The sequence below is a fragment of the Podarcis raffonei genome, chromosome 1 (assembly GCF_027172205.1).
Source record: "Podarcis raffonei isolate rPodRaf1 chromosome 1, rPodRaf1.pri, whole genome shotgun sequence".
NCBI lineage: Eukaryota > Metazoa > Chordata > Lepidosauria > Squamata > Lacertidae > Podarcis > Podarcis raffonei.
In genome coordinates, this window is record NC_070602.1 from 97,315,446 (window position 1) to 97,334,906 (window position 19,461).

The following is a 19,461-nucleotide window of genomic DNA, read 5'->3' on the forward strand; positions in this document are numbered from 1 at the left end:
GCACACCTTCTCTGCAAATTACTGTGGCTGCCCATATACATTGTTTACATGTGTGCTAATTATAATCACAAATCTTGCCTCTGAAACAAAAAGAGCGAGGACAAAGGAGGCCTCTCAGGCAAAGCCAACCGTGAAATAAAAAAGTTAATAATAGAATAATAGAGTGCCAGAGTCGGAAGGGACCCTAAGGAGCATCTAGTCCAACCCCCTTAAATGCAGGAACATGTGGCCCTCTCATTGATTGAACCTGCAATCTTGGCATATGATCACCAAGTTCTAACCAACTGAGCTATCCATAGTATAGAACAGTTTGGTTGACTTCCAGTCTTCAATAAGCAGAAATGCAGATTCACACACTATGTAACTGCTGTGGTACATATTCAGTAGGAGATGTTCAGTAGGGAGGTGATTAATGCCTCCTTGAAGGAGGCGGTGGAAAAACCACTCCTCAAGAAAACCTGGATTTGGAAATTTTAAATAATTACTGGCCAGTTGCCAATGTCTCCTTCTTGGGCAAGGTTTTGGAGTGGGTGTCCACAGACCAGATCAGGCTCTGTTGAAGGAAACTGATTTTCTGGATCCATTTCAGTCTGGCCCGGATGTTGCTCTGTCAGGAGAGAGACAGAGGAAATGTGTCCTTAATAATTCTCCTCAACCTCTTGGTGGCTTTCAATACCATTGACCATGGTATCCTTCTGGAAGGGCTGTCCAAGTTGGGAGTGGGCAGCCCCACTTTGCATTGGTTCCTGTACCACTTGGATGGTCATTTGCAGAGGGTGATGCTCTGGTTGTCAATTAGTTCCCGGGCCCAATTCAAAGTGCTATTTTTTTTACCTGTAAAGCCTTAAAATGCCATCTCATGATGGTCTCTATCTTAAATCTATCTCATGATGGTCTGTTAGTGGTTAAACAATCCAATGCTTGGTGAATTTTGCTTCACAATGGTGGAAAGAGCTGACTTTGAAAGGATTAGAAAGTGAGGTCTTAATGATGCAGCAATTTTAGCTATTCATTTTATTTGTTATTCCTGTTTAAAAATTGTTTTCTTAAACCTTTCAGAAATGAGTTTTACATTGTGACTATATCATTTCTTTATAAATTTTGTTCTAATTCATTCAACACGTTAAAAAAACTTTTTTATGTATAAATTGATATTAATTCTGCATGTGCCTCTAGGCCATTTTTACTTTTCAAATGAGTTTTTGTATATATTTCCCATTTTCCTGCTTATAATTGAAGATGCTAGAAGGTATATATGAAGAAGCTGAGAGAAAATTTGATTAATATATGTTAGCCTTTAAGAGAGGATAATTTTCTTTTTGTATGCAGAAGTACTAAATGTAACTTCTGTTCATGGTAGAATAATAAGTAAATGTACCTTTCATCACTTCTATGTTTGCTTGCATTTCTTTTATTTTTAGTGTTTAACTCACCTCAAATATCTCTAATGCTAAAAAACAGCAAATCACAATAAAAGTTGTGGGAGGCAAGGGTTTCTCACCTTCTCAATTTGATGTCATCATGTTCTGACATACTGACAGTGGAAAACTATCTGTGTCTATTCGGAAGTAAATCCCTTTGAGTCCATTGGTGCTTACTCCCATGCAACTCAGAATAGGATTGCGTCTTGAGGTTATGCAAATTATTTCCTTCAGAGTCTCTGTATATCGGATCTTTTGATCAATATGTTATCAGAAGCTTATACAGTTCAAATACTTGGACATCTAGAAAATGTACTGTCAGGATATACCTACAATGGAGACTTCAGGTGGTTTAACAAAGCCCCGAAGACCCTAGGAACTGTGTGTATGTATGTGTGGCTATCACATTAATCAGACAAAATTTCCCAGCATTCTTTAAGAGAAGCCATGAAAGCTGTGGTATAGATGTTCTTTGGCTGAGGACCACTTTCCACCCAAAGTATGCACACATTCTCTGCCCGAGTAGGCAGAGTTTTCCTGAAATTTTGGCATAAGTGAAATTTGAAAAGAATCTGGGCAAAACTTGAGGAAGGCTAAAGAGTTTTGATATGTGTTTTGTGGAAGACAGCCATGTGTCACTTGGGGAAAAGAATTTGATAGTTTGTGTCTTCTGACGTAATGCAGGCATTGGCTACTTAAATGGTTTTAATGGGTCTGTACAGCTCTTTGGCATGGGTGTTAATGCATATCTGTATCAAGGTTTATCCTCTGTTAGGGGTGGGAAGCCTTTTTCAGCGCAAGGGCCAGATAGAGAGGTCAGAAGGGGCATATTTGACCCCTAGGCCTCATATTTCCTTCCCTGACCCTCCTGGGTCAAAGGAAGAGAGTCAAAGAGGTCCAAAAGCTGGGTAGCGTTTAAAGAAGACAGTGCACAGATAATTTATTATGTCGGAATGTAAGAGAGTCTTCAACCATTTTCTAGATTTCTCATGGGTTTACTTCTGGGCTTTGTACGCTAACAGATGGCAGTTTTATATCTAACTTGGTGTAAATATTACCTAGGTGGGTGTATTGCATGAATATAGGTCTGCATCCTATAGAAAACTAATCCTCAGTGATGACAAAAACAAACCAATACCCCTTTCCCTTTTGCTTTCACATTTTGTCCTGGATCCTTCTCAATTTGCGCTCATGACTATTCTGCATTTCTTCCCTCTTCCTTATTAGTAAATGTGACCAGGCCTCCATGAAAGAGCTGCCAAGAGATAATTATTCAGCAAAGATGGATGACCTACCTACTTCAGTAGATGCACATCAGGGGGAAACTTGGACAGACTTGAATAAAAGCTGAGTCAAAGCCAGCAGAATTCCAGTCTAAGCTCTTAAGATACTGTATTTTAAATATTGGCTGAAATAAACAGATAGTGGTTTTATAGAATCATAGAGCTTGAAGGAACCATGAGGGGCATCTAGTCCAACCCCCTGCAATGCTCAAGGTGGGGCTTGAACCTACAACCCTGAAATTAAAAAGTCTCATGCTCTGCCAACTGAGCGATGTCTTAATATTTATTGCAAAACTGGTAGAAACAGGATCTATCAATTGCAAGGTTCAGACACAACCCCCACCACACCCCATTCTACAGGTGTGTGTATTTAAAAATAAATAGGTATATAGGGTTTTTTAAAAGAAGTTTTTCCCACAAATTGTGAAAACCGTGCAGAAGACAGCGCTGAAATGCAAGAAGCCTGGATTGGGTGTGTCTTGCTGGGCATAGTTCCTTGCTTGCAGCTGTTTGTTCTGGTCTGTAGTTGCATTGTGTTTCCCCATCTTCTGTTAGTGAAGGATGGTGAATTTGAGAAACGGGGGTTTCTAAAGTGACAGAAATCATTTTACACGTCAAGCCAGTTATTCCCTTCATAGATGCAAACTTTAACAAATTCTTTAAGATTTCCTTTCCTTTTTTTAGGTCATTGGGGACGATGTATAGGTGATTGTGGTTCGGGCGGTGTTCAGAGCCGAGTAGTCTGGTGTGTTCATTCTGAAGGGTGGACAACCCATCATTCAAATTGTGAACAAAGTGACAGACCTGAAAGCCAGAGGAGCTGTTTTAAAATATGTGACTGGCATCTTGAACTCTTTGAGTGGGAAGTTTCAGAATGGCACCTGTGTGTTCTTGTTCCTTTTGCCCTTGGTGAAGTCAGACCAAGAACTTCGGCATGTGTAACAGCCCAGCATGGATTACAACACAGAAAAGTACAATGTATACAGAAGTTGAACAGAACAGTAGTTGCGAATGAGATATGTGAATATTTTACCCCTCAGCCACCTATGGAACAAGCTTGCCTAATACCTTGCCCACGGGATTGTGTAGTGTCTGAGTTTTCCTCCTGGTCTGTATGTGGCAGACACTGTGGAAAGAGTTTACAACACAGAACCCGTTCTGTTATTGCGCCGCCACTCTATGGCGGAGCCAAATGCCCAAATCTAACTGAATCGAGGGTTTGCGATGTTTGGATGTCTTGTCCTCATGGGGAAGAGGAATATACATACAGTCTTAAAGTTGGACCCTGGAGTAAGTGTCGGATGCCTCACCTTAAGGAAATGAATATGATTGGGAGAACTATGCTGGATTTTGGTTCCGAATCAACAGAACGAAGCACCTTCAAACTTCAAGTGGTGGAGAATTTCCAGAATTTTCATAGATCTAGGTCACACTACAGTTCCAAGCCTTGGGATATAGAAATTGGTTACCAAACAAGGCAGGTGAGATGTACGAGAAGTGATGGGAAGAATGCTATGCTGAGGTAAGAGATCAACTTCATTCCTAAGAGATGTATGCTTTAAAGGCTGCTAAACATATCTACTTCTCTAGTTTTGAATGTGCATTTTGCCATGTACAGTGTTTTGGTTTCATTTACATGTAGTCTCATTTAGCACTAAAGTTTCATATGTTGAAGAGACACTTTTGGTAGTGGTGTATGCATATAAACTACAATTTAAATGAGTTTTGTTTTGCTGATTTTCAACCAGCATTCAAGTTTTCTTCCATCAAAGGGAGCAGATAGTTATTTGTTTCCAGAGCTTCCATGGCTATTGAGAGCCAGTTCAGACATATGTAAGTCATCCAAAGCCTGGAAGAAACATCTTTGTGGATGAAATAATTGCAGCCCAGCATAGGAGCCAACTCCTTCACTGCCTCCAATAAAATATTTGAGAGGGCCTGCCATTCATATGGTGTGCGTACATCACATCATGTGATCGACTGTAAAGGGCAGGGCTTACCTACCCCCCCCCACCATATTTCATTCAAGTTGGCACATCTTAAACCTAGTTAATGGCTCCCACTTTCAGTGGCAATTCACAAGCGCAGAATAGCTGGAACACATGCTGTTGTACTCATTCATACTTCTGGGAATAAACTGCTGCATTCAGAGATGTGCTGTGTTCGGCACTCTTCCTTTCATGCAACTGAATCTCTGGTCAGGCCAATCCATGAGAATAATTTGTAGTTTGTTGAGCTAGCAACAATATTATTCTGGTTCATTACTGTACTTCCATTATTACCATACAGGCCACATTAATCCTTCTATCATGGTGATTGAGGTGCAGCAACACTGCTGTATTTTTGGCAGAGTATGCCTCAACAGGAAATCCTGAGGAAGAAAAAACTGTTCTTCTGGAACAGTTAAATGTAAAATATATTAGCACTGATATTTGGCTTAAGTTGGTGATATGAAAAACATTAAAAGTTTTTGAAGTAATTGTGCTCATAAGTTTCTCAGGCTGTTCCCAGTGTTTTCTCATAATCTGTAGTTCTCAAAGGGTTGGTCATTGCATGTGTAGTGCATGTATTTTATTAATGTTGCTGAACATCTTGTACAACCACCGAAATAGCCTTTTAAGGACCTGCTGTTTATTATGCTATATCTTTTAAGGGGGCATTGGTTAGGCGAAAAGTTGATATTTTTTATTGGTTAGAGAAAGAGTACTTGGGTTCAAAGATATAGCTTGTCTTAATCTTGTTTGCACCAGTTGCACCAAGAGTTTCGGTAGTTGGCTTCAATATATACCAGTTAAACTTGCAACATGGTTCACAGATGGAAAAGAAACTGTTAAAATAGCTTCACCAGTTTACATTTTTTAAATTGGCGAGAAGTGCTAATGACACCATTTTCCTTTACCACATTGGGAGCAGGAATGTGGAAAGTTGTTTCTTTGGATCAGATATGGATGGTAGTAGTGTCATTTTTCTACTGGGGATTGGCATTCCCAGTGCAGTCCCTGGTAGAAAAAGACACTCCACTTGGGTTCTGTCCATGTCCATCCCTGATTCTGCCTCCTTTGCGTGATCCAGGGTCAGTTACCAGGCCTTGAAGCAATGGAATGGGAGGTAGCAGCAGTGGTGAGATTTGCTATACTGAGCTCAGCTGGGACCTGTCCATCCCATTTGCCTTGATACTAAGCTGCAAGCACTCAAAGAGGGGCAATCACTTTTGTGGTCACCTCTGTTGGCATGTTCATGCCACCTAGTAATAGCGCCCCTCCTAATAATGTATCCAAATAAAATACCTGAAAGATCCTATTCAGATTTTCACACGGACCAAATATCAATTAAATTAGTTTTCCATCTGCAAAGCAGAAACAACCCTTTAGTACCTTTGCAATTTTATGCTACATTTAGTGTAATTAACCTCACATTATGGGTAATTAAACACCGTGATCCTGTTTTAAAAATGTAGCGTCGTGAGACATTATGAAGAAAGGGGGCGTTTCAGCTTGTCTTTCATTTCATGAAATTTATTATTTAGATTTTTATTTATTTATTTATTTGGGGAATAAACACATTAGTGGAGGTGTCTTCTATATGGCATTTGCATGCAGCTTTTGCCTAGGTTGTTTAAAGTTTCCAAGCAGTGCCTTGGCTTTGCCATACAAACAGTTGCAAATAGTGTCCCTGAAGTTGAGAGTGGAAGGGGAATGCTAGCACCCTTGCAAGCTAGCTGTGGACTTACATAATTTTAAAGAAACATGAATTTTAACCAGACATGGAGTTGTTGCTTTTGCCATGACCCTGGAATTTCTTGGGTTTCTCTCTTCCCGATGGAGGCTTGGTAAAATGTAACTTGCAGATCTGGCTATTACGGAATGCTTCATAGTCTTCCTGCTTCTGTTTAATCACAGACCAGGTATAAGAGAGAATGCTTCAGGGTTGTTGTGGTGTTGTTAACAAAATACTTTCTTATCACAGCCTTTGTGTGCAAGAAACCATCCCTTTGACCTTTCAGTCCTGTGTTATGCCTAAAGACTGTGAAACATCAGATTGGTCTTCATGGAGCTCCTGTTCAAAGACTTGTCACTCAGGGGATCTCTCACCAGGATACCGAATTAGAACTCGGAGTATAAAGCATGTTGCTGTAGGAGCCGGCCGAGAATGTCCTGAAACAGAAGAAAGGGAAGCCTGCAATGTTGGAGGAGGTGATCGTGCTCATCCATGCCCAAGGTAGATTCCATAATATAATAATAATAATAATAAAATAATAATAATAATAATAATAATAATAATTTATACCCCGCCCATCTGGCTAGGTTTCCCCAGCCACTCTTGGCGGCTTCCAACAAAATATTAAAATACAGTGGTCTGTTAAACATCCTTGCCTTCCTTTTTCCTTTATTCAAAGAGAGTCTGAACCTGAAATACATTGGATGGTTTAGTAACTTTTGTTCATGTGGTACCACTTGCTTGGCCTGTGGCCCAGTGAGCGCAGAGTGAGGGCATGCCTCAGGGCAGATTTGTCTGTACATCTGTGTGTAGGTCTGTACATGTGCATGCATGTGCATGTGGCGATCACACAGGGTCCCCAGACGTTTCACTGTCTATTGATCCCTGTGCCACCACTTTATTTCTTGCTGCCACCAGCCAGGCCCTACCTGGTACAATACTGAATCTAGTCAGGGTTAAATTGGAACATAAACTTCTGTTTATTTATTGCAGTTTAACAAGCGTGTGGTTTCATAAACAGTATTGGTCAATTACAATCATGGGGTGCCTATCCAGACCTATAACTTCCACTACCTGTTCTCACTCAGTAAACCACCTCTCAGTTGGTCTTCCTAGCTCCTAACTGTTCCTGACTCAGCTTGTTTCACTACACTAACTCAACCTACCCACAGACTCTATCCCAAATCATTCCCACTTCAACCAACCACCCAACTCTCAACGAACTCCTCCCTTCGCCTCTCCCAGAGCTGGTTTTATAGTCCCTCTGACTCCACCCCCCCCAGGTTCTGATTGGGTAACCTGTTTAACTATTTCACCTCCAGCACTCTCATATGTTAACATCACAGTGCACTCTCTCTGACTTCCTCTGTGGTATCTTTTAAAGAGAACCCCATTTTTACTCTCTCCATTCCCTCTGTCAGCACCGAGAGCAAGAGTGACTTGAAATACAGCCACATAAATTGCTTGTCTTAGACCATCTTAGATGGTCCTGGGTGGGACTGCCAGCCCACAGACCTAATCATTAGGTGTATGGCAGGTCAAGGTGGGTTTTGGATGAAAGATGCTTTGCTGATTGGTCAGCTGATTGGCGGTGCCTGCAAAGCGTCTTGCTCAGTGCTTACCAAGAACCAACTGTTAGCTGCTTGTCAATGCTAGGAGAACACTGAGCAAGCTGTGCAGGCAAAAACAGGTCACCTGACATCATTGCTCCTGTGTTATAGGGACAGGAAGTCAACAGCTTTTGGTGAGCTGCTCTCTGCGGTCTGCCTCTTTTATTCTTATTCCCGTTCCCATCAGTCCTGACAGCCCTATTGGTGACACAGAAGGTGGGCAGAAGGGACAGAGGCATCAAAGGGGAGGTTGTGGCCATGTAAAATCCAGCTCCAGATCTGCAGGGTACCTGGTGTGAAGTTGACCAGGAACTTTATATTCCATGTGTACAGGAAGGTGTGTGCAGTCTTGACTCACTGCATTGCCTTCTTGTTATGACGAACTATGGTTTGTTGCTATGTCTGAAAGTGTCCCCAGGGAAATGTGAAGATTGTCAAGATGAAAGTCACGTTAGGATTTGAATGTAATTGAAGGTTTGTGTAGTAGGCTAGAAATCTAGCTACTCGTTTGCAGAAAGTGGGAAAACAGAAAGGGGTATTTACGGTAATTGAAACCTGCTATGCAGTTTGACATGGTTAACCAACCAAACAAACAGCAGTCACCTATAGCAGCTGGTCATGTAGCAGGGTGGTTCAGCTGCACTGTTTTCAGACAGTAATGTTAGATTTATGGGTTTAGAAGCCATGCAGATTCATATTTACAGAATGGAAGCTGCTACAGCAGCATGCTGGGCATCTATGCTTTGCAAAGGTGTATAAGGAAGACAATGTGGTCATTTTCTGAGCTACCCAGCCAAGTGCAGAGAGGAGCATGCTCAAAATGATTTCTATACTTCCACCCCCACCTCACCCCACCCTGCAGTTTCTAATATGCACAATTGTGCATATACTGTATTGTATGCAGGCAAGGGGTTGGATCCTTTGCAGACAAGTTTGTAGCTGATAGTCATAGAAGTGACTTCTGCTCTTATCATAGATTAGTGGTTGCCATATTTCAAAAACTGAAATTTCGGACACATTAAGTTTAGTTTTGGTTTTCTTTGGACAAAGTTGTTGGGCTTTTCTTAGTTTTGCAAGACATCTGGATTTTCCCAAACATTTTGGCAATTTCCGCCCAGACATTGTTTCACACTGCCCTGTTCTGGCTATGTATGGCTACCCTATCATAGATATATTTCCTTAGGATTGGTCATATCATTGTTGAGCTTGGTGCTCGTATTTAGTTCATTTCTTTAATTTCTATCTGGTGATTTAGCTTCAAGAGTCTTCATTCTATCATAATGGTAGAAGTTTTTCTTGAGTGGTTGTAGTTTCAAGTGCCTTTTTAAAGTTTCATATACTTAGATTATTGTTGTATTGAAAAGAGCCCTGAATTTTGCTATCTGCTCCTGGCTCTTCTGAAGCAGGTGGTGTAATACTTACGAAATATTTCTGAGGGGGAAAAAACAGTGCAGAGGTCGTGAGTGTGGTGTGCACTATACAATTGTGTTACTTCAAAATCAGCAACCTGCTCATCATCCATGTATGCCTTGCTATCAGTAGAAGAGAGAGGGCACTTACATTTGTTGCTTGATTAGATCTTGCAGGGCGGGGAGGAGCTCTTGTATGCTGATTTTTACTTTTCCATCCCCAATTCATGTCAATCAGTAAGACAAAAGGGTAGATTGCATGACTGATTTTGTTCTTTGTGCACAACACGTTGTTACGCATGACAGTCATGTGACTGAAATATTCCAGCCGCCAGCCAAGGAGTGAGGAAAGAGATTTGTATCTGCCGCATCTTCCTACAATTTTTATCAATACCAGGAGACATAAAATATGAGGCATGAACAATGGTCCAAGGCTGAAGTATTTTGTTGTGTCTGATGTGTTGTATGGGTGGCCACTTGCACATCACCCCAAAGATGAAACACATCACTAAAAAAGAAGGGTACAGATTGGCATAAACGTGCATATGTGTAGATGCCACTTTATAAATAATTATGATAAATAGAAATGCCCTGGAGTAAACAAGACTGTGATTAGGTGCCAAGTCTGCTGTCCAAGTGCTAACCTGCTCTCCCTTCTTATGCTATTTAGTCTTTAAAAAGAACCCAGTCAGATGAGCAGAGAATAATCATGATCATCATCATATTTGGGCCAGACAGCGCTTCAGCTAGAGGATGACTATCCTCTGTATGACACAGAACCACTCCATATGTCACTCCAACCTCCTATCTATGGTTTTTTGACTGGCATTTTTTTTGCTTTCCGGTTGAGGGGCATGGAGAAATTGAAACAGATCTACATCAACATTCCACACTTGTGGGTTAACTAGAAAGTGCTTCTCTGCTTACTTTTGTCATATACACATAGGTCCCGCTATCCACCCACTTGTTATGTGAAAATTCAGCTAACCAAACATAAAGAATCATGCCCAGACTTCCTTCCTTGTTTGTGGTTTGCTGGTCAGCACCAGGAGGTCTATTTTTCTAAAAAAAGAGGTGTTGGAACTCACCATGAATGCCTCCCCTGTTCTCTTATAATGGCAATGGCGCCTACCTGAGTTTCAGCACATTGCAGGAGAGGGAGGGCTTTGCATCCAGCAAATCTGAAGCCTCCATGGATCCACCTTGAGACAGGTCCCTAGAACACCTCCCTTTTACTGCCTCCTTCATCAGAGCACTGGCAGTGGAGGAGAGGAAACATCTGCAGATGTTTCCACAGCTGAAAAGAGGATGCTTCTGTGGACATACCTTCTTCTTCACCCACAAAGTTCACTCTCCATACTCTTAAGGCCCCTTGAGATGTTCTCCCGTGGCCCATAGGATTTCAGCCTAAACTTTGTTGTACCATTTTAATGTTTTTCTCTTTCTAGTTTAGACATGTTCTACACAGCCCTGATTCTGCTGTCCGTCTGTGCTTCAGCAATGCTAAACATTTTCAATGGGGTTCACACCTGCAGTGATTCTTTGCTTATTTGCCTAAACACTAATTTAAATCAACACACATCTACTTAAAGCAAGAGTTGTTAGTGACTAAATGAGAGTGTGTACCTGCCCTTAAGCATTTGGTGTTATAAATTGGTTTCCATTTAGCCCTGAGAAATGTGACATTCATGTGATGGGAAACAAAACACAGTACTTTGCCTTGTTGCTGTTCAGCTAACTACTTCAGAATTGAAATTGTCTGTATGGAAGAAAAGATAAGCCACATTAAGGAAGGGTGGCTTTTTTTAAAAAAAGTTACACCTATGAAAAGTTACACCTCCTATTCTGATTTTATGCATTGTGGGAGGACAATGTCATATTTGTCATGTAAGAAGGCTGTCTTGCAGAGATTCTGTTCCTTTGTTTGTTCTTTTCTTTTTCCTAATAATAAATTTTGTCTGTCTTCCCAACTGCACACAAAACAGTGTGTATTTAAATGAGAGAATGACAGTTCATCTAAAAAGTACTGTGAATTAGAAGTAATCAGTATTTTTGTAAGCATCTCCATGCAGAACAGAATTCTAAAGACCTTTCAAAATAGACACTGATAGTTTGGATAATTTAAGCTGATGCTGAGAAGTGTAAGCAGCAACTTCATTTTCCATTATTATTTTTTTGTAAATAATTTGAGTCTGGAATAATTGGTTGGAATATTTTACTTTATGAAAGACAGTCTGAAACACTGGTGCTCATAATAATTAATCAATAGTAGCACCAATGGTGTGCACCAGATTGAGCCAGATCCCAAACCGATTCTGGTTGACCTGGAATTTACCTGGATTCGGTTGAAGGAATCCCAGATCACCCTGGGTCGAATTGAGTCCACCTAGTACTACCCAGGACTGTTAAAAGGGTGTGTGTGCATTTTACACACATATATTTATGTAGCCTGATATTTATGTTATATTTTATTACACTATTACTGCTTAAATCTCAGGCTAAGTTTGCATTGTTTTCTTCAGCTTTTAATGGTAATTTCGCTGCTTTTTAATTGCGGTGTACCTTATTACTTACTCCCTGCCTCTTTAGCCCATTTATTGATGGTATATTATAGTGTTTTAAATTGACTTTGTCAAGTGCCATAAAGGCCACTGTAGTTAAATTATGGAATACAAATATTTTGAAGAAGCAAAATGAAACCAATGGCAGCACTAGTAGTTTCCTGTTTATTGGGATATGAAGAAAGTGTGTGGAATTGAGTTGGTGCTTTTGGTTGCCTGTTGGTGGTAAGGGAACACCTAGCTATTTTAAATGAATTCAGATCTCCAGGGCCAGATGAGCTGCACCCAGGGGTACTAAAGGAGCTTGCAGGTGCAATCTCAGAGCCTATAAACTTTGAGAATTTTTGGAGAACAGGTGAGGTCCCTGAGGACTGAAAGTGGGCAAACAAAGAAGATCTAGGTAACTACTGACCAGTGAGTTTGATTGACCAGTGAACATTGATACCAGGAAAGATCCTAGAACAGATAATTAAACAGTTGATCAGTGAGCACTTAAAAAAGGCTGCTGTGATTATTAAGACCCATCATGGATTTCTCAAAAATAAGTCATGCCAGACAAATCTCATTTCTTTTTTTGATAGCGTTACAAGCTTAGTGGATCCAGGGGAATGCTGTGGACGTAGTGTCTCTTGATTTCAAGGCTTTTGACAAAGTCCCCTATGTTATTCATGTTAAGTATAATTGTTTAATTCACACTGAAATGGAGCATGTCTGAATGTGTATCCTAATATCATGAAACTGTTTTGGCTGGTACTGAAGACTGCGGAGGGGAGAACGAATGGACAAATATTGTCCTTCATCTATTAATGACAGCAACCACTGGATCAAAAGCCCCTTTCTTGAGCACAAAGGCACCAGCTGGATTCTATTCAGTCCTTTAAAGTGTTTTTGTCAGGCTTCAGAGTTATTTTTAAAAAGAAAGAAAAATGTATAGCTTTTCTTATTTACAGATAAACTATAAGTATTGTGGGAATTTTATTCCCTTAGCAATTTTTCTGGCAGTTGCGTTTTGATTTGGGGAATACCGAGACGTGCAGAGGAATCCAAAGTAAGTCCTTTTGTGTTTGATGGGATTTATTCCCAACAAGTGTCTTTAGGATTGCAGCCTCAATAATTTGTTAGCTACTTATAACAAACACGTTTTTACATGAATTAATGTTTGTGATTTTCTGCAAGATATTCATGGAGAACATCTGAATGGAAAGGATGTGACGTCACTCTCCTCCTAGAACAGCAGGACCCCCGACACCATAAGCACTCAGCCCTTTGTGGAGGTGGGGTACAGGTCCGGGAAGTATACTGTGCCCAGATCACACTGGAGGAAACACACAAGTTAAAGGAAGGTATGCTAGAAATTACTTGTATTACCTATAAATAAATAATTGGTATGAAATGATGAAAAGAAGGTTGAGGTTGTACTGCAGTGATATAGGGTTCCGGATTCTACAATTAGAAGCGTAGAGCCTTGGAGGTAGCATTATTTGTTTGCACATTTATGCCAGGGGTTTCCAAGGTGGTGCACATGGGCACACATGCGCCTGCAGGAGCTGTCCATGGTGCCCAGGGGGTTTTCCTCCCCTTGCTGAAATTAGGCTTGAAAGAGGCATTCTCTTATTGCCAATAGAATTGGGTGTGTGTGTGTGATGCTTGCAACTATTTTCTGTTCTGCAAATGTGCTCATGGACCAAATAGGTTGACAACCCCTGATCTATGCTGTCGATTCTAAAGGATCCAGAATGGATGACGATTTGGCTGTCCCTTTCATGCACAAATGAGAAGCTAATGGCGTACTCAAAGGCTTTACCATTCACTGCAGTGGAAGAGTCAGACTAGAATATGGGGAAGCCCATAAACATTTCTGGTGAAGTTCCAATTTATAAAGATGTGTATACCCTGGTTTTCATAACAGATAGATAGATAAATTGTAAAGGGAAAATTGGAGACCCTACTTTCAAACAGTTCTCACAATAGACAATTGTCAGAAAGGTTTGTTTCTCCTATCCCCTTTCCTTTTCCTTTCTCTCTCTGCAGTAGGTCCAAGAATCAAATATTTTTCTATATTCAGAAGAAAAGCAAGTGGATAGACAGATGCCTGATGAATAATTTATCTTTGTCTATTTTCTTCACTATACCTACTGCTCCTGCAAAATATGGCTTTGTACAGAGATGTAAGATAGCAAGAGCGTGGCATCACAGCTGAGGACTGACTTGTCTACAAAGGCAAAGCAAGTCTATTTTAGGGCAGGTGGTTTGCCCTCATCATCCCTCTTGAGCAGTCCACCTGCTGCAAGCTGATTATCTATGCCGTCAGTTTGAAGGAGGATATCTATTCTGTCACTATGTAGAAGGATTTGTTTTTCTCACCTGGTTGAGCCTCCCACAAATACAGCAGATCATTTGCAAGAGGAATCTTCATTAAGTGATGTTACTTTCTCTGTAACATCAGTTGCTTTCTACGGCTTTTGGGGTTGTCTGGATTGCCCTTGCCTCAATTTCTTTTCTACACATAGCTGCCCTTGTGACACATTCTTTGTTTTCCCTAAATTTTCAGAAACTTACTACCCACTTGAAAGTAAGGGGGGGATGGATTGACACAAAGAAACTAGGAAAACCAGGTGTATTTGCTTCATCAAAGGCATAAAGTAAGGCTTTGGTATTTTCCAGTTTTAAGCTATTAAAAGTGTTCCAAAACAGCCAGCTTCTGGAATGCTGGAAATTAATTATGAAACCCTGGCATATTGGCATTTGTTAATTTCCATGCATTTATCTGGGTAAATAACTTTAATCAAATGTTTATTCTGTTTTAAATTGGAAATACTGGAGAGCCATTTCACTTAAGAGTCCTGCAACTATAAAGACTAGTTCACCCATCCACTTCACTATATTAAAATTACAGGCGTACAAGAGTGGTCCTGTAGTTAAGGCAAGCAGGAAAAACAACTTTCCACCATTACAAGACTCAAGATTCTAAAGGTTTATAAAAATGGCAGCGGTTGAGCTATTTGAAGCTTGAAGCTTGGTGTACACTATCTTCCTGATTAATTCCATGAGAGTGCCATATTTCCAACCAATCTGATATAAAAAGATGCCGCAGGTACAACAAATTTAAAGGTGCTAAAAATTGACACTTTCCTTCACCCTCCCCCAAGAAAGCATATCATATACTGTATTTATTTCCAATTTTTGTAATGTACTTTGTTCGGGTGTATTGTGGAGTGCAATCCTGCATTGCTTTGGCAAAGTCATGAGTAAGGGTTCAAAAGTTAATAGAGTTTTCCTGCCTTATGGAAGTCTGTGGAGAACAAAGAACTGGCAGATAGTGCAGAGCGCGGCCAGATTGAAAAATAAAGCCCAAGGTCCTACCAGTGCTGAAGTATCTGTAGAGGGAACCACATACCGAATTCTCTGTGTAAAGCCTATTTCTTTAATTAAGGGATACAAAAGGTGCAGAGGTTAAGCATGGGGTTCACTAAGCTTTTTGGAATCACAGAAACATGTGCAAGTATATCTGATCCTGCCCAACAGACACTGCAGCCCTCCATGATATAGCCTTAACTCTGATTTTAACTCTCACCTGTCTGTTCTGTTGATCAAATTATATAGAAACAATACATTGGCATATATTAGCTGTATGAATATTTGACTACAGTAACAGAACAAAACCGACTGTCAGCAGCGTGTGGGGTGGGGCGTAACGCAAGCACTTGATTCCCATTTGCACAGTTGTAGTCTTATCATCTCTGTTAGGGCAGTCTCACTGGTTGTATTCTCCAAAGGCAGGACTATTCCTCTGAGTGCTTTTCATACCTGGATAAAAGTTAAGACCTAATGTGTGATCCAGGTAACTTGCTGAGTACAAAGAACATACGGAAAGTTTCTAAAATTTAGTTCATTTAGAAGGCAAGTTGTCACCAGCTGTGTAAACCCTTTTGAATTCTACTGATTCTGGTGAGAGAGGCTTAAATGTTTATTTAATTATCCAATTTAAATTTGTAGGCTTTGGGCTTAATTTGCCTGGATCAAATATAAGTTTAGTTTCTAGGAGTGACACTTAGATTAGAACTATAATGTCTACTTTGGACCTTCAGTGATTTCAGATGTGGGTTCCGTTGCTGACATCTGCTAGAGACCCACCTTTAATTTTGAACTAAATGGCTCTCTGTGTTTCCTTTGTATATTTCTCTTTTTCATATATTCTCTCTCTCTCTCTTTTCAAATGTAAGAAGCAGAAGAAAACAGTGATCACTTAACTGCTACAAGCCACTGTAGGCTAAAGTGTGACCCAAGTCCACTGTATTAATTAGCCAAGTGTCCTTGAAGTGAATTTCCAGCTGTGTGGCAGCAGCTCTTTCATGAATTTATCACATGGGACTGGGGCTATGTCTCACAGCTGCAACCATGCCAGCAGAGCTGGTTTCATGAGAGTCAAATGTATGATATTGATTCTGTGAGAAAGACCCATATGACTGGACCCTGGACATGTGGCTGTGTGATTCAGATACAGCCCATAGTCGCATGGGATTGATTCAAAAAACAGCAACTTTCACACAGCTGGAGGTATATTTAAAGGGCACTTCAAGAAATCTTAAGATGGTGATACAGTAAATAAGATTTTAGACCTTTGTTTGCTCAGAGAGAGGGAGCAGGCCTGTCACAGGATAACATACAGAGCTACTGATCTAGTGTATTGATTCTCTCCCCCCCCCCCCCCCCCGGCCCAAAGGAAATGGTTAGTACAAAATAAGTATTTCTCCTGAATGACCTAATTTACTTGATAAAGGACATACCTTCACAGCAGGGAATAAATATATTCTAACCTGGTGGTGTGAAATTTACATTGTTGGGATGTTCATCTATTGATCTGCAGGTTCTCCACCAAACATTTCTGTGAGTCAAATTGGTAAAATTAAAGCCACATTATGGGATGATAAATATGTAACAGCTGACTTCTTTGAAGGAGAGCCTTTGAAACAAGACAGAAAAGGATTCCTCTCAGATCTTTGGGGTGTACAGCTGCAATGCTTCACATTCAGAAATAGAAGGGTTTAAATTCATGAAAGGATGAAAAATATTGGTAATCACACAAGTGAAACATTTCTGGTTTTCAATCATTATGGATCTTCTTAAAGTAGAAGGAACAAGCCCCCCACCCCCCAAAAAGCACCACTCTGAATAAGCATGTTTTTAGAGCAAATAACCATCTTCATTTTGCTGCATTTTCTGACTTTCCTTCTGTAGTCTATTGTTTCTGGTTCTATCATAAACACAATATTTTTCTGTGGCTCATTGCTGGCTCCCATGTGGCTTCTTCTAGTGATTCTAGAGCCTTCCTTACTTTACCCTTTGGGACTGGCAAGTCTTTTAGAGCTATCATGAGAAACAAGCCAAAAGCACCTTTACCTACAATGAATACCCTATGCCAGTGATGGCCAAACTTTGCTCTCCAGCTGTTTTGGGACTACAGTTCCCATCATCCCTGACCACTGGTCCTGTTAGCTAGGGATGATGGGAGTCCCAAAACAGCTGGAGGGCCAAGTTCGGCCATCACTGCCCTTTGCAATAATGGTAACATTTGCAGTAGTCTCTTGTTGGTGCTCAGCTTGTACAAACCCTACTGTGGCACTTCCCACTCACTGCATCATTTTTCTTTTGCAAGCCTCCCATCGCGACTTAATTGGGCCAAGGTTGCAAGTTTTGCAACCACACAGAGAAATAAAGGGCAAGATGGAAAAGGTTGGGTGAACTTGGCCATGTTTATTTAAACATTTACACCTCTGCATTGTAGTCAATTCCCAGGCCCCTCCATTCTCTGAGCAGCCAACTGCAGCTGCTTCTGACACAACATTTCATGGTCCCACAAATTGGTAGTTAGGATATATTCATTACTGTAACCATAGAAGTATCTTCATGCATGGTTCCAATCAGTGGGTCTTGAAGATACCATATCTTTCATTATCAGTGGTATTTTTCAAGCTTATTTTCCTGAATGCTATTGATTGAGATTAGATTGTAGGGAATTTTTTTTTTCATTTACAAACTTGGTGAATGGTCGAAAGGGATGCTAATTTGTCTTATCTTCTTGGAAGATCAATGCCACTGCCTTGCTAAAGGTGAATAAATATTGCAATCTTGCATCTGTAATTGGGACCATCATTTGTTTTAAATGATCAGTTCATTTATACCAGTTAAGCCAAACATGATTTGCCAGCTCTTTACTAATTTGTGCTTGTTGTCTGAGAGACAATATTTCATATTATAACTCGAGATCCATCATTTCCCCCCAGCCAGTTTATAACAGTGCTGAAAGGACACAATAATGTGATTCACAAGTAGGTATATTGATGGCTAAAGGACATTAGCGTAAGTTGTTTGTAGATTGTAACCTATGCAAAAAGAGATTTAAAAATAATAATAAAGAGACACTATTCCTATCTTGAACTCAGGTAACAATTCCATAGGCTTCTGCTGGATATTAGGCTTAACTTTTGGTGGATATCAAGATGCATTGCCCTGAGAGTTTAATATTGGCTGTAGGGAAGTCAAATCCAATAGCCATCTTGAAGGACAATCTGTCCTGAAGTTCCCATTTTCTTACATCCATTCAAATTTATTTGTAGGTGTTTGGAAAGCTCTCCAACCTAGCTCTGAATTCTTCAAAATGCTTTTTTTCTTCTCAGTCTGTAGGGAGCATAAAGTTAAAGATCCATGAGAAAATATAATCCACTTCCTAGGAGAGTGACAAATGGCTGTGAGAGAACTTAATTATTGCCAGTAAAGAATGCATCCATTTGTGCATGGTCTGTAATTGCTTAATGTTGTTGTCTCCATCGACATGAGAGTGTGAAGATGTAAGTAGTTAAAGCCTACTGACCCAGCATGGCAGTTCAGTTAATTTTACTAAGTAGCTGCTTTTTGTAAAACCTGGTGTTCAGTATTGTTGAGTTCATCCCTCTTGTATCAAGCATTCAAGTGCAAGCCTACAGAAAATCAGCTATTTTTTTTCCTAATTGAATTTATCATCTTAGGTAGAGTGCTGTAGAATTTTCAATCACAACACTAGTATTGTGGGGTAAAGTAAATGTAACAAATGGATGGATTGAATATAAAAGCGACAATGTGTAATGTTCTGAGAGGCATGACAGATTGCATTTAACAGCAGTGTTATGTTTATTAAAGTAAAAATGATTTTTTTTAAAAAAAAGCAACTGAGTTTAGGAATAGCTGGTAATTAACTCAGGTGACCTGAAGGAAAGAAAGCTTATTGGATTGGATACAGATCTGCTCTTCCATGAGTGAAAAAGCTCCTTTCATATCACTCCCTGTCTGGACCAGGGAGGTGATTAATGTCTCCTTGTGAGTGGGGGGTCCTGCATGCTTGAAGAAGCTCCTTGTAAAACCACTCCACAAAAAACCCTCCCTATATTTGGAAGATCTAAATAACTACCAGCCAGCTGCTAATC

At 40.3% G+C, this 19,461-nt stretch overlaps 1 protein-coding gene across 4 annotated transcripts in view; it reads left to right on the forward strand.

The window, feature by feature from the left end:
* Nucleotides 1-19,461, forward strand: part of THSD7B (thrombospondin type 1 domain containing 7B) — a 367,181-nt gene that overhangs the window by 144,409 nt on the left and 203,311 nt on the right. For 3 of the 4 annotated variants that reach the window (XM_053405725.1, XM_053405703.1, XM_053405710.1), the window contains exons 3-5: nt 3,389-4,226; nt 6,671-6,922; nt 13,178-13,344. In XM_053405725.1, coding sequence (XP_053261700.1) covers nt 3,389-4,226; nt 6,671-6,922; nt 13,178-13,344 — 1,257 coding nt within the window. The remainder of the gene's footprint in view (nt 1-3,388; nt 4,227-6,670; nt 6,923-13,177; nt 13,345-19,461) is intronic. The other variant, XM_053405718.1, reaches the window with a different exon arrangement.